General features: G+C 44.7%; 1 protein-coding gene and 3 non-coding genes across 4 annotated transcripts; 1 reads left to right on the top strand and 3 right to left on the bottom strand.

Moving 5' to 3' along the window:
• The first annotated feature begins 2345 nt into the window (after positions 1-2345).
• On the top strand, positions 2346-2417 carry TRNAM-CAU (transfer RNA methionine (anticodon CAU)). Its single transcript has one exon. It is a non-coding gene; the product is annotated as a tRNA-Met (tRNA).
• Positions 2418-2641: 224 nt separating this feature from the next.
• Positions 2642-2715, bottom strand: TRNAI-AAU (transfer RNA isoleucine (anticodon AAU)). Its single transcript has one exon. It is a non-coding gene; the product is annotated as a tRNA-Ile (tRNA).
• A 135-nt stretch (positions 2716-2850) lies between these two features.
• On the bottom strand, positions 2851-2922 carry TRNAM-CAU (transfer RNA methionine (anticodon CAU)). Its single transcript has one exon. It is a non-coding gene; the product is annotated as a tRNA-Met (tRNA).
• A 2482-nt stretch (positions 2923-5404) lies between these two features.
• On the bottom strand, positions 5405-6430 carry LOC104474796 (olfactory receptor 5AP2). The gene has a single exon (XM_010119920.1). It carries the CDS (start codon positions 6428-6430, stop codon positions 5405-5407), a length of 1026 nt encoding a protein of 341 aa, XP_010118222.1.
• Between the last annotated feature and the right edge of the window lie 9447 nt (positions 6431-15877).

Below are 15877 nucleotides of genomic sequence, written 5' to 3'. Positions count from 1 at the left end.
TAAAGAAAAGAAGGCAAAACTCATGGGTTGAAATAAAAAAATGTTTAAGAGAACAACAGAAGAAATAAAACAAATAGAAAACAAACAAAATCCAATAACAGAAATTACTTAAGCATGCAACTTACAACACAACAGCTCACGTGGCTCCAGATGCCCAGCTTCCTCCCAAACAGCGGGGACCCCCCCCTCAGCACCCTCCTCGCTTATATACTGAGCATAACATGATGTCACAAAGTATGGACTAGCCCTTGGGCTAATTTGGGTAAACTGTCCCAGCTGTTGGCTAGTTAGTAACCTATCCCAGCTGTGTCCCCCAGCCACAGGGGCTGCCAGCTCCAGTTCCTCTCCCAGCTCAGATGACAATTAACTATTCCAGCCAGACCAGGACAGAAGGGACCTTTAAAGGGTCTTTAATCCAGTCCAACTCCCCCCTGCAAGAAGCAGGGACATCTCCAACCAGATCAGGTTGCTCAGAGTCCCGTCCAACCTGGCCTTGAACGTTTCCAGGGATGGGGCATCCACCACCTCTCTGGGCAACCTGGGCCAGTGCTTCACTACCCTCACTGAAAAAAAAAATATTCCTGCTGTCTACTCTGAATCTACCTCCCTCTATTTTAAAACCATTACCCCTCATCCTATCACAACAGGCCCTGCTAAAGAATTTCTCCGCATCTTTCTTATCAGCCCCCATTAGGTACTTGAAGGCCGCTATAAGGTTTCAGTAGAGCCTCCTCTTCTTCAGGCTGAACAGCCCCAACTCTCAGCCTGTCCTCATAGAAGAGGTGCTCCATGCCTCTGGACTTGCTCCAACAGCTCCATGTCCTTCTTATGTTGGTGGCTCCAGAGCTGGATGCAGTACTCCAGGTGGGGTCTCACAAGAGCGGAGCAGAGGGGCAGAATCACCTCCCTCGACCTGCTGGCCACTGTTCTTTTGATGCAGCCCAGGATGCGGTTGGCTTTCTGGGCTGCAAGCGCACATTGCCAGCTCATGTTGAACTTCTCATCAGCCAACATCCTGAAGTCCTTCTCTGCAGAGTTGCTCACAATCCATTCTCTGCCCAGCCTTTATTTGTGCTTGGGATTGCCCTGACCCATATGCAGGACCTTGCATTTGGCCTTGTTGAACTTCATGAGGTTTTGCATGGACTTGTGCACATTCAAGTTCCTTCAATTGTCTTGAACCTGATCTTCTGCTACAGTGGGTGGTGGTTCATTCTCTCAGTCTCTGCCTTCTGTGACTTGGGCACTGTGGCTTGAGCCCTTGCCGTTGAAGACCAAGGCAAAAACGTCATTGAGTACCTCAGCCTTTTCCATGTCCCAGGTAGTCAGGTCTCCCACTTCCTTCCAGAGAGGGCCCACATTTTCCCTGGTCTTGCTTTTATCCCCGACATACCTAAATAAGCTTTTCTTGTTGCCCTTGGTTTCCCTGGCCTGATTTAATTCTGCCAGGGCTTTGGCTTTCCTAGCCTGACCCCTGGCTGTTCGGACAGTGTCTCTGTGTTCCCCCCAAGCTGCCTGTCCTTGCTTCCATGTTCTGCAGGCTTCCCTTTTGTTTTTCAGTTGGTCCAGGACCTCCTTATTCATCCATGCAGGCCTCCTGGCATTTTTGGCTGACTTCCTCTTTGTTGGGATGCAATGCTCCTGAGTTTGGACAAGGTGCTCCTTGATGATTGACCAGCTTTCTTGGGGCCCTCTTCTCCCAAGGGTTTTGTCCCATGGTACTCTGCCAAGCAGATCCCTGAAGAGACCAAAGTCTGCTCTCCTGAAGTCCAGGGTAGTGATCTTGCTCTGCCCCCTCCTCTCTGCCCTAAGGAGCTTGAACTCCACCAGTTCATGGTCACTGAGCTCCATATTCCCCATCAGCCCCTCCTTGTTGATGAGAACAAGGTCCAGCATAGCACCTTTCCTAATTGGCTCCTCTAGCACTTGGAGAAGGAACCTCCTGGATTGCCTGTGCCCTGGTGTGTTGTCCCTCCAACAGATGTTGGGGTAGTCCTCCATGAGGACCAGAGCTTGTGAGCATGAGGCTGCTCCTATCTGTCCCCCGAATCCTGACCCATAAGCTCTGGGTGGGCTCCTCACCCATCCCCGAGCAGAGCTCCATGCCCTCCAGCTGGTCATTGTGGCATGCAGTGAGGTTTGTCGTTCTCGAATGTCAACGAGAACCTACAGATGAATAAGTGGGGAAAGCTTGGGGAGGGACTAGAGAGGCAAGCTCTCCTTGGGGACCATTCCTTGGGTTTGGGGGTTGCCAACAGGACCCCTGCAAAGACAAATCAGAACGCAGGTGACGAACGCACTTACAGGTGCCTCTAAGGAGCCCGGGCGGAGAGCGTTTTACAGTCAGCAGAGTGGCGCAGCGGAAGCGTGCTGGGCCCATAACCCAGAGGTCGATGGATCGAAACCATCCTCTGCTAACTTTTTTTTTTTTGTTGTTGTTTGTTTATTTTTTTGCCCCCCTCCATCTCCTCCGGGGTGTTTTATATTTTTGGCCCCTCTTCCCCACACGCCGTGGGTTGCGCGGTCCCGAGGAGAACCCTGCGGACCCATGCGCGATCGCTGCCTGGCGCTAGGCGAGACAAAACGGAAGGCCTGAAGAAAAAGGAAAAAAAAAACCCATGAGAATGGAAAAAGTTGCGCTTGGCCCGTACGGGGATCGAACCCGCGACCTTGGCGTTATTAGCACCACGCTCTAACCGACTGAGCTAACCGGCCGCCCTGCGAGTTTTTTTCACGCCGCAGCCAACTCTCCCGTCGGCTCCTCCGCTTCGGGAAAAGGTGCGGCGGGAACCGGGACAGGAAAGAGACGAGAGAGAAGGAGGAAAAGAGAAAAAACGAAAAGAAACCGCTTAGCAGAGGATGGTTTCGATCCATCGACCTCTGGGTTATGGGCCCAGCACGCTTCCGCTGCGCCACTCTGCTCCTCTGAAGATACGTTTTTTTTGCATCTCTCTACACATTCCCATCCGTGTTCCCCGCCCCAGCTCTGGGGGATGCTGCCATGGGGGGCTCAGCTCCCACCCCAACCCTCAGGGATGCTGCCGCTGGTCTAGCAGCCTCATCCCAGCAGCACCCACATCCCCCGCGAGGTGCCGGTAACAGCCCTGCTGTCCCCAAAGCGGGAAGACGAATGAACGCTCGGCGGTGCACGGCTGTCCCATCTGCAGTAGGAGCTCTGACCTCTCCCGGGGACTGGAGAATTCCCCCATCGCGTTGCTGAAAGCTGAACAGAGAAAAAGCCCATCCGGGATCTTCTATTTTTGGGCCAGGCTGATAGGAGCTGCCATTGACCTGTTGGATCCAAACACCTGTGCATAAGATTTTAGGAAAACAGGCAAGTGCCCCGTGTGGAACATAAAAGAATGAAGATGGGTATATTTTTGCATATGTTTCTCACAAATTTGGGGGCCTGGTTTGCAAAACTGCTGGCACTTGGGAGATTTAATAAAAAACAAAAAACCCAACAACAAAAAGAACATAAAGCCTGGGACCTGGGCTACTCAGCACATCCTGCGCGAGTATCCACCTCAAACTGCATCAGCGTATTCATGCCAGCTCCATGGAGAGAGACTTGGGTGCAAAAGGAGGACACCCTGACAGCGCTGCAATTTCACTCCTCCTTTTGCAGGAGAAGCTGAGGCTCTCACGCATGTGCTTCCCCGGCACAGAGCCTGTTTGGCCTTGTGGTGGGTTTCTGACTGCCTCTCTTCCTCCCTCTTCACTTCCACAGCCCATTTCCAATGGATGCAAGTAAGTGGAGTGGACCTCCTGGGGGCTGGTCTTATGCCACATTGGTGGTACACAAATCTTTGGCTAAGCCCTTTCCTTTTCTTGTGTCCTGAGATGACAGTTAGGGAGTTGCCTATCCTATCAAGATGTTCCTGCCTTGTAGCACATCTCTGCTTTGGACTGCTGGTTGGATTGTATTGACTGACTTGATGGCCAACCTCCATTCAGTGGGGTATCAGCCAGATGTTGTGTTGTGCCAAGTCTGTCACAAGCCACAGCTCCATTACTTTGAGGATGAGGTGAGTCTAGAGATCTCCTAAGGCATAATTCACCACAGCCTGAAAAGTCAAGTCACAGTGTAGAAATGCCTTTTTCCATTTAGTGAGTATGTTGGGAAACGAGATGACTAACAGACATGCAGAGTTTGTATGGCAGATGTCTAAGTGTTCATTGATATCCATTATGGTAAACAAAGCAACATAGACATTTCTGGGGCTGGTTAATTTGCCCCATTGTAGTTACCTGCTGTGGGACAGATAGACGTGTATTCTTAAGTTCTGAGCTCTAATTAGTTGTCTAAACTTAGCCAAAGCATAAGAAAGTTTTACTTGTCTCATACAGCTTTGTGTGGCTAGTGGCACCTACTCCTTCCTATTTTTGCTAATCCTCTCTCCAGTCATTCCCTCCTCCTAGAGATGTTTCCCATTAGTCGTTTCTTTCTCTGCTCCCTGCTCTCAAAACATATATTTCCTTACCGTGATGGCCACCCCACTCCTATGCTACTTCTTCTTCACTGCTCATTGCAGTGTTAAGCACTTTAGTGAAATGTGAAGCTTTGCTAATCACTATTTAAATTTTTTTTTAACCATGTTAAATATAAGAACACACATAGCAATCACAGTTCCACAACCTAAGCAGCTCTTCCTGTTTCCAAATTGTTATCAAGGAGAAGAAAAACTACACACTCAAAATGAACTAATTTCAGGTTGGTAAACATCGTCCTTTCCGTTTTTATCCGCTCCTCTCCATCGAATGCCAACAGAATGGGCATTCATCTTTGGAAGTTGTTGCAATGCTGTTGTGGGAGTTTTGCTTTTACTTTAAGGTTTTAATTGTCAGTCCAAATAGGGATAGTATTTAATTAATTTTATAGTGGATGTCTACATTGTGTGTTCTTCTGTATGAGCTAGAAGTTCTTCAGTATATTGAACTGAGCTCTTCTAGAGTTTGGCTTGTATTAAGGAAAATCATTGAAAGACATTCAAAATAGACCAGATTAACTACATTCAAGCAAATATCTCTCACTCTTTTCATTTGCAGTCAAGGGAGTCCAGGTAACCATTTTGGATGTAGACATCTACACCATAGATGTAAAAACTAAGAATAATCCAGAACATAACATTAATAAAGGAACAATCAAGACACTATAAATTAAGTTGCACCTTATTCTGAATTTCGGCTGTAGTGAGGAAAAAGAAAGCATGTAGGCAGGCGAGACGATATCTTGTGCAATAATATATATACAATGACATTCATAGATTTATTTTGCTTACTTTACAGTATTCACTATACATTAATATTCTGTCTCCAACTGATAGCAAGATTATTTACCTACTTTTTTCCTCTGCACAAGATGCACAACTATGTATTCCCAAGTTATTCGAATTGACTATATTCACATGACATGCAGCTGTGTCTGAACCTGTAACTCGTTAAGGATTATTACTCCTTTTTTTTTTTTAACAGAAAGTAACCCTAGGAAAGCCAGAAATTTATTTTTCTGTTTTCGCAGAGCTTCCTTTACTTCTTTGTTTCTCAGACTGTAGATAAGAGGATTGACCAAGGGAGTGAGAATGGTGTAAAAAACAGAGAAGATTTTGTTTGGAGATATTTGGGTATCATGATGAGGAAGTACATAAACAAATAATATTGACCAGTAAAAAAGTATCACCACAATAAGATGTGAGGAGCAAGTGGAAAAGGCCTTTTTCCTTCCAGTGGTAGAAGGAATTCTCACGACCGTGATAATGATGTAGATATAGGACGAGAAGGTCAATAGAAATGGAGGGAGTGAGCAGACACCTGCCACAACAGAAGTGACAAGTCCTGCCACATGAGTGTCACTACAGGAGAGTTTTATTATTGGGAACGAGTCACAGAAGAAGTGTTCAATTTCATTAGGCCCACAGAAATCTAAATTTGAGATCAGGAATGTTAGTATAGAATTAGACAGAAAGCCACTTATCCAAGATGCAGCACCCAGCTGGAGACAGAGCTTGCTGTTCATACGGGATGGATAGTGCAGGGGTTTGCACACTGCTAGGTACCTATCATAGGACATCGCTGCAAGGAGATAGCACTCTGCAGCTGCCAAGCAAGCAAAGAAATAGTATTGTGTAAAACATCCTTTGACTGAAATACTTCTGTCTCCACTCAGATAGCTAAGCAACATCCTTGGCAAGATACTTGAGCTGTAGCAGATTTCCAAGCAGGCCAAATTGCCCAGGAAGAAGTACATTGGGGTGTGAAGGGGCCGATCAGCAACCATCAGCATGATGATGAAGATGTTTCCAGTGATGGTCACAATGTAGATCAACAGAAACACCAGGAAGATAAGTGAATCCAGTTCAGGGCCATTCCCAAATCCCAGGAGGATGAACTCTGTAACAACTGTTTTGTTTTTCCACTCTTGCTTTGTCATAGCTTTGGTTCTAGTGACAAGACAGGAAATGTTAGCACCAACGAAGATCTTGACAGTAGACCCAAGTAATGGAAGTTTCTTCACAGTTCTTCACACTCTTCACCTGAGTTCTATAAAGATTTCTTGCATACTAGGAGTCACATTACTTATTACTCCATGTACTGAGAAGAGCACTTAAAACCGAAGTCATGTCAGTGTTTCTTCTCCGGCAAAAGGGTACTTCCTAATTTATTTCCAGTCTATACAAGCAAATTAAAAATCAACTTCTTTCATTAGATGCCATCATGAGTTTTGCCGTATTCTTTTCTGTTGTGAAAAAAAAATAAGTATTTGTTCTAATTGCTCCAATATTAAAACAGTAATATTTCCATTGCTAATATGTATTGATACATATTCTATATTTGCTCTATATAAATATGTAGCATTTTTCTTATTGGAAGGAGTCTGCAAAAGAATCCAACTTCCACCAATGAAAATAAGCATGAAGAACATCTATACCACCCTCAGCATATGTTCACTCTGCCAAAACATTTCAAAAATACACAAAAGCACCTTCCAGTTGTCTCACCCTTCAGGCTTGTCAATGGGTAGAATGAAGGATTCTAGACTTAAAGAGTTTAATTTACCCTGAAACAAACAGGATGAACCATCTTGTGAAGGTATCTATCTCTCGCCACTGAGAACTCAGAGAGAGTTTAGTTGCCAGACCCTTAATCAGAAAAATACAGTTTAGATAAATTCTACTGCTTGTCATACTGCTCTTTTTGATTTTCCTCTCATGTGTACTGAATCACCTCATTCTCTAGATTTCCGTACCAATCCAATTTTCCAAAACTCTTGAGGCCTTTGCTGATCTTTTCTGAATTTGTTTAGTACAAAAAAACTTTAAAAGAACCCCAACAAACAAACCTCAGTGGCCAAAATGAGACACACTACTGTGCTTAAGGTTATACCAGCAGAGGAACTGAACAGAAAATGTACATCTTTTTTTTTTTTCTTCTGTATAGACGCTTCTTGTCAGGTCTGTTTTTATCCAGATGTGCATGGGGCTGAGAGAGATATAGGCAATGCATTAATGGGGTGCATTTTTCAAGCCCATGCACCTAGCAACAAAAATCCCAACCATGACCCTTCACAGACTAGGAGGGACAATTTTCAGCCCCAGGGTTCCCAGAACACATCGCTATTACAAATACAACTTTGGTGTGGTTTGTTTTTCCCCGACTGTCTTCCCAGATCTAGCACTCCAATTTAGCAGCATCTCTCCGAACTATCTTCAGTGGGATTAATGCCACCTAACTTGGAACATCTGCATCTAAGGCACTCACCTCAGACTCTTCTTATAGTCTGCAGAGGGAAGTAAGCGCTTTGGACTGTAATTCATCCAACACATTTTATCCATCTACTTTCTGTGAGCTAAATAATCTAAGGAAATGATCTATTTCTTTCCATTGAAAATAGCAGGAGTTTAGATAATATCTCAGAAGTCAGCTTCTGTCATGTAGACAGCATCTCCTTTTTCATGTTGCTCACCACATTTAGACACCATAGAGAGGTGACCAGACACTGTAACAGTGAAGGACATATAAGGACACCCATCCAATTGCTTATATCCAGACCATCTACGATAGCATATCGTAGTCTTACGCATTTCTTTCTACAGATCTAATTTTAATTTTTCCTTTAAACTCTTATTAATTCAAACCTGTAGTTTTTAGCCAGTTTTCCAATCTCTGACAACTGAAAACGTTGGAAGTGTGTCCTGTTTCTCTGTCAATCAATAAGCCTTTCAGACCAACACTGTTTCTTACCTGAAACCACAGGAAGATTGAAATTCAAATAAAAAACATTTCACTTCTCAAGGTTTTGTATCCATCTTTATTTTCTTTAAAAGCTTCATTTTCTCATTAAAAAAAAAAAAGAACTAGACCTCCTTGTTTGGCAAAGATCCTCCTCCCCAATTGCCATACTTTCCTTTTTTTTTAAAGCCAATTGAATATACCAACTCTTCTTTTCCACTCTCTTAAGTGGAGAATGTTCCTCCCTTCTCCTCACTCCTTAAAAACCTTTTCAGAGTTGAGACTAGTGAAACACCCCAGGGGATAACCAAACAAGGAAAAGCCTTGGAGAGGTTGTTGTCATCCACCTCATATGCACGTAAATAACCATTCTTTTCCTGTACACTCTGACTGGAATTAGTGTTTTCTTAGCCTACATTTTTATTACTTTTGGGTCTGGATGGAATTACAAGGCTTTTTTTGCAAAGCTTTTGACACTGTCCCGCATGAGATCCTTCTCTCTAAACTAGAGAGACATGGGTTTGATGGACGAACCACTCGGTGGATAAGGAGTTGGCTGGATGGTCGCACTCAGAGAGTGGTGGTCAATGGCTCAGTGTCCATGTGGAGACCGGTCACGAGTGTCGTCCCTCAGGGGTCCATGCTGGGCCCGGCCCTGTTCAGCATCTTTGTGGGCGACATGGACAGTGGGATAGAGTGCACCCTCAGCAAGTTCGCTGACCGATAGTGGTCTTCCAGTACCTCAAGGGGGCCTACAAGAAAGATGGGGAAAGGCTGTTTAGTAGGGCCTGTTGTGATAGGACGAGGGGTAATGGTTTTAAAATACAGGGGGGTAGATTTAGATTAGAAATTAGGAAAAATTTTTTTACGATGCGAGTTATAGAACACTGGAACAGGTTGCCCAGAGAGGTGGTGGAGGCCCCATCTCTGGAAATGTTCAAGGCCAGGCTGGATGAGGCTCTGAGCAACCTGATCTAGTCAGGGATGTCCCTGCTCCTTGCAGGGGGGTTGGACTAGATGACCTTTGAAGGTCCCTTCCAACCCTAACCATTCTATGATTCTATGATTCTATTCTAAGTGCCAAAGTCCTGCACTTTGGCCATAATAACCCCATGCAGCACTATAGGCTCGGAGCTGAGTGGCTGGAGGACTGTGAAGAGGAAAGGGACCTGGGGGTGTTGGTTGATGCTCAGCTGAACACGAGCCGACAGTGTGCCAGGTGGCCAAGAGGGCCAACGGCATCCTGGCCTGCATTAGAAATAGTGTGGCCAGCAGGAGCAGGGAGGTAATCATCCCCCTGTATTCGGCGCTAGTGAGGCTGCACCTAGAGTACTGTGTTCAGTTTTGGGCCCCTCACTACAAGAAAGACATTGAAGCCCTGGAACATTTGTTTTTTTGGCAACAAAGCTGGTGAGGGGTCTGGAGCACAAGTCTTATGAGGAGAGGCTGAGAGAGTTGAGATTCTTTAGTCTGGAGAAGAGGAGGCCCAGGGGAGATCTCATTGCACTCTATAGCTTCCTGAAGGCAGGTTGTGATGAGCAGGGGTTTGGCCTCTTCTCCCAGGCAACAAGCAGGACCCAAGGAAATGGCCACAAGTTGTACCAGAGGAGGTTTAGATTGGACGTGAGGAAAAACTTTTTCTCCCAAAGAGTGGTCAGGCACTGGAATGGCCTGCCCAGGGAGGTGGTGGAGTCGCCGTCCCTGGCAGTGTTCAAGAGGCGGCTTGATGAGGAGCTACAAGATATGGTTTAGTAGCTGTGGCAGCAATGGTAGTGGGAAGACGGTTGGACTAGATGATCTTATAGGTCCCATCCAACTATGTGATTCTATGATTCTATGATAGACCGTAATTTGTTAGTCAATGTTCAGACTGCTTAGTCTGCAAGGCCAGACAGAAGCAGCTTGTTGAATCAGTATCTTTTGCCAAAGAACAACTTTGCCCTAGCGTGGTAAGCCTCAAAAAGAAAAAAAAAAAAACCAACGTAAGAACAAGGGGGAAATTCAAAGACCGCATGAAAAAAGTGAAGTCCCCAAAAAAGTAGAAGGGGAAGTTGTATTACGCAAACACCGCTAGATGGGAGTATAGTCAAAACAATCTAGACTATCAATCTCCGTCAGAGTGACTTCTGCCTGCGCAATTGCAGAGCTGGTCCTACCTGGACTGCAGAGGCTGAATGTCATCCATTTTGATTGCTAACATGAGATGGAATAAATCTGTCTCAAAAAACCAAAATCTACCTGTTGACTTTCACATGGGGTAACCTTAGTTTCCCACTAAGTAGCCACTCTGTCAGCTCCATAATAGAAATAAAATGCTTGTGTTCAGCCAGATAGTCTCAGCTACATCCTTGCCGTGGTCTCTGTGTGTGAGTGCCATCTAGACCCTTTAGTTTGGAGGATAAGACACACACCAGAAGACAAATCTCTGTTCTTGGTGACAGAATGCCTTTATATAATTAATTGACAAACTAGTAATTTGTACCTAGCTCAGAACGGGGTCTATCCATCATCAGGTCACCAGGTGATGAGAAATTCTGCATTGTTTGCTTTATATATTCCCTTGTTGTTGTTATTATTATTATTATTAAAATTATTATCTTTCCCTTTGCTGTCCTAGGAAACTGTTTTTATCTCAACCCACAAGTTTTCCTTTGTTTTCGATTCTTTCCTCCATTCCACCTGGGAGGGTACAAGGTGAGAAAGTGGCTGCGTGGTACTCAGTTGCTGACTAGGGTAAAACCACAACACTATTGGAGGTGATTTCCACAGCAAGTATGTGGTCAATGATGTAGCAATTTGCCTAGTTGCAAGTGGAGTTGGGTGGTTGTTTGTGAGGAAAAAAAAAAAAAAAGTTTTTTATCAACTTCCTCAAAAAAATGCCTGTAAAACCAAAATGTAAGCACACTCCAAACTAATCTTGATTAAATTCATAGAGTCATAGAATGGTTAGGGTTGGAAGGGACCTTCAAAGGTCATCTAGTCCAACCCCCCTGCAAGGAGCAGGGACATCCCCAACTAGATCAGGTTGCTCAGAGCCTCATCCAGCCTGGCCTTGAACGTTTCCAGGGATGGGGCCTCCACCACCTCTCTGGGCAACCTGTTCCAGTGCTCTACAACCCTCATGGTAAAAAGATTTTTGCCTTATATCTCACCTAAATCTACTGCCTCTATTTCAAAACCATTACCCCTCATCCTATCACAACAGGCCCTACTGAACACCTCTCCCCATCTTTCTTGTAGACCCCCTTGAGGTACTGGAAGACTGCTATAAGGTCTCCCTGGAGCCTCCTCTTCTCCAGGCTGAACAGCCCCAACTCTCTCAGCCTGCCCTCATAGGAAAGGTGCTCCGGCCCTCTGATCATCTTCGTGGCCCTCCTCTGAACCTTCTCCAACTAGTCCATGTCCTTCTTACAAAATATATTTGTCATATTTTCCATATTATTTCAGTCACTTATGAAATGAAAAGCCACAAGAAAAAAAAAAAGTGTCTTATGGCTACAGATACATGAGGTATAGAATGTGTGTCAACATGGGTATGGCTGCACGGGGCACAGAAGATGACTGGCCAAATGCCATGTGATGTGGCAGGACTCAGCTGCCCAAGTGTAGAGATATAGTGTCCTTCAGGCGCTGTGGGGATCCTCCCCTGGACTGTGTCTGCCACTGCTCTGAAAGCATGTAGGTCTCTCCTAGGCCACAGGAGACTTCAATGACCTTTAAACAGTGGCTATGTAGATGTTTACATCTAAGTTAGCTACTTTTGGCTCTCTTAATATCCAACAGTCAGGAAAAAAAGTGCTTTTAAGGTGAAATTAGATCATCAAATCATGTCCTCTCTAGCAGGAGATGACTCTTATTCCAGGTTGTGCTCACCGTACTATTTTCATCTAGTCTAAAAAAATGGGAGTTGAAAGCCAGATATTCACACTTATGCCAGAGACAGACCTACTGAATTAAATAAATTTTTCTGCATTAGTAAACTAGGCTTCCCCTCTCATCTTCTTGGTAAGCAATAGTCATGTCTCAAGAAAGATTGATCCCATTGTAACTTTCAGGCTTTGCTTTCAAGTGTGTCTGAATCCCTCAGCACAAAGCCAACCTGCCTTAACATTGAGACCTGCTGAGACCTGCCTTCAGGCTTGAGATATTTAAGAGTTCTTTAATAATTAATATGTCTCTATAATTTCCACTTAATATCGAGAGTTTCTCTCAGTTTGCTAGGTTTGTACTTGGATGGTAGTAAAGGGGCATTCTACATTCAGAAAGACATTGCATGTAGGCATGTGAGCATGTGAAGCCTGCTCAGATACTCTGTAAATTTACTTGTATTACATTTGTGGGCTGCCACAGAGAGAGACATTTCATTCCCAAGCAAGCTGGTGCAGATAGCTTCTTATTCACGTTGCGAGGGTAGACGGTGGATGTTGAAATTCAGAACCTGACATCACCTGCAGTGATGTATGCAGTACATCAGATCAGTTTCTGTATGCAGACCCTCTTACCCTGAATTTTGCAGTTTTCTGAAATAACTGTGCCAAGATCTTGGTGTACTGCACATTAGCTCCCCCTGCTATGGTCAAACCCAGTAAGCGTGCAGGGATCTTTGGGGCTGCTGTTATTCACTCCACAGAAGATAAAGGACAAAGTTAACCTTATGTTGCAGGCACAGGAGCTGGATCGAAAGTGGCAACCTTATACAAATGTCAGCAAACTGCCTGGGTGGAAGGGCACAGCTAACCGTGGTGTTCTACAGTGTAGATATGCCAAGATATAAGAATCCCTTTATAGCCAATACAAAAGCATTGTCACTTCTTCGGTGTGAGTAATCTCATCCTTAAGAAGATACCTGAAATAGTCTTCTCTAACAGTATCCTCACTGTATTTGCTAAAATTTATTTAATTTACTCCAGTATATGCTCTACATTACCATAAAGTCCCATTCTTTCTACTTATCTCTCCCTTCGTGTATATGTTCTATAATATAATAATAATTATACGTGCCAGAGGATTACTATTTTTCTAACGAAACATTATTCTGGGAGGATACAATTTGAGTTTTGGATGAGAGAGAACCTAATGTCTTATAAACAAGATGTATTTCTTCCTCTCTTTTTTGAAACGCTTTCCCCTGACAACAGAGATTAAACAAGGTGGTGAATCAGGGTACAAATAGGCAGAAAAAACAGAGATTCTTTAATCAAAATGTTTATTGTAGAACTTAACTTTCATACAATCTGAACTGATACTCCTATTTAATTTAAGCAAAAAAAGATAGACCAAATGAAATAGAAATACGTAATTTGACTGTATCTGATGGAAATTTGAAATCTACAACTGAAGAATATTTTTTTTTTTATAGAGAGGGGAAGGGGAAAGTTGTTTCCTGCTGAAATGTAAACATTGTGAAACTTTCTAAATAAGGATATTTAAAAATATAGGGAAAAAAAAGGAGAAAAATGATGTCACTCTTTTGAAAAATGCAGAATGATACGTGCTATTTGGACTGGTGAGGATTTAGGGCCAAGATAAGCCTTGACAACCCAGATGAGGATATCAGTTAGAGACCAGTTTGTCCTGTTTCCCTGGGAGAATCTGGTCCAAAGGGAGTTGCAAAGACTGTATGAGTCAGACGGTTCAAGAAAACAGTGTCCTATCTGCTAGGCCTTACACGTTTGCCAAAAAGGCAGGTGCACAGTCCTCAGGGCAGGCTGGCTGTCAGGAAGCCAAGGGAGGAGTGTTCCTGGAGGATCTTCAGGTATCGGATGTCTGCCATTTTCTGGTGGATCATGGATAGATAAATCCCTGCAGATGACCACAGCTCTCTTCCTTGGATTCCTAGGATACAGTTCCAGGATCAGCACTAATCATATCTTGTGAAATCTGGATTTTTTTTTATTTTTGTGTGTGTATTTGGCTCTTTTTTCAGCAACTGAAAAGAGTAATGATGCATTGCTCTTTATGAGGGCTTAATCTAATAATAACAGCTTAATCTAATAATAGTAGCTGTGAGCCAAGAATGACTGTATAGGCTGCCACTTGACACATATCCATGAACACCAGAGATTTCAAACTGGGCTGAGCTGTCTTCTCTGAACTCTATGCACATTCTGAGTTATCTTAGTTAAGATATCTTTAGCATCTGCAAAAGATGAGCTAGTAATTTAGTCTATCTTGAAATACTCCCTCCTCCTTTCTATTTATGGATTTCAAGCCATCTCTTCTTTCTTTTTTTCTATTTTCTTTCTTTTTTTTTTTTTTTTTTTTTTGTGAAACAGACTGGTTTTCACTTGGTTCTGTCTCAGAGGTTGTGCATTTATGTGTGCATCCCTAATGTTCGTGAAACCAGGCCCAAAGACACTGTGAACAGACATTTATCTCTACTTTGAGACAGTGACAGGGGAACTATAGTTTTTGAGCACCCACATCATGAGTCAATGTGCATATTACTGTTGAAATAACTCTATTCAGTAGAGAGGAACCCATACCTTGATCTCAGACACACAGAATCTCTGCAATGACCCTTTGACACAATCATTTCGATTGAACATCTCACTGGGGACATTTGTAGAAGAGTGATGGCAGTTCAATGAGGGGCAATGAGTGATCTGGTTGAGGATTGCAGAGGCAGGGAGGATCGGAGAGGACAGTACTTCAGGGAATTGCTCAAGGATTTGGGACAGGGAAGGGGGGTCTGACATTGAGAGTGGGAACTTGGGCACTTGCTGAACAGAGGTAGAGGGTGGGCCTGGAACAGCTGGGACCTGCACGCTGTCACCATCATGGAGAAGATGCTCTTCATGGCTGCAGGGCTCCCATCCATTTCTGGAAAGCCAGGGGAATGATCTGCAGAGAGTGGACGTTCAGGGGTTGCAGGGACACTCTGCAAGGCACCGTTGAAGCAGTGGGGTCTGGCGGGACGGGGATCTAGTCTGGCGGGGGAGGGACTCTGTGTGGAGAAGCTGGGTGCCATCCCCATGGGGCTGGGCTGCCAGGGGCCTGCAGGCCTGGCCAGAGGGGTGTCGGGAAAAGCGAGGTGGTGAGGGCTGTGTTTCACAGCTGAGCAGCAGTGCTTGAGCCTGGGGTGCGCAAGGGAGGAGGGCAGCCCAAGGCTGGGGCAGCGGAGATGTGTGGGCCATGCTGAGGCACCTTTGCTCAGGCAGCTTTGCTGCATGGCCGCTGCAGCTTCCCAGGAGCCTGGGTGTCTCCTCCACACGCCCGACACTGACCAGAAAGGAGCCTCAGGCGGGCAGGGCCTGAAAAGGTCCTGTTGTGGGTCAGCACTGAGCCCCTTTCTTTGACAGAACACATCAAAGGAGCTGCTTGGTGAAAGCACTTATTCCCTCCTTTATTTTCTCATAACCATGCTCTGATTTTCTGCTCTGATCAGCCCCCCAGGAGGACCACTTAGATTTCCTGCAACATCTCCATCTCTAACAGCCTCAGCAGGCCCCATTAAAACTCCAGGAAAGTTTACTCCTGTGACCGCCCTTCACACTGCGTAATTTTTACCCAAGGGCTTGGCAGACTAAGCAAAATGTAACAAGCTCTTTCTTGCTGCTAATTCTCTGGGCAGTCATCAGGTGGCTAATAGGAGAAAGAGCGTTTGAGAAAGAGTTTTCCTAAACTTCAAGTTTTTAATGAGCATAGG

This window comes from Chlamydotis macqueenii, chromosome 12 (genome assembly GCF_036417535.1).
Source record: "Chlamydotis macqueenii isolate bChlMac1 chromosome 12, bChlMac1.mat, whole genome shotgun sequence".
NCBI lineage: Eukaryota > Metazoa > Chordata > Aves > Otidiformes > Otididae > Chlamydotis > Chlamydotis macqueenii.
Note: the sequence above shows the minus strand (reverse complement) of the source record. Positions and strands in the feature narration are given on the sequence as shown.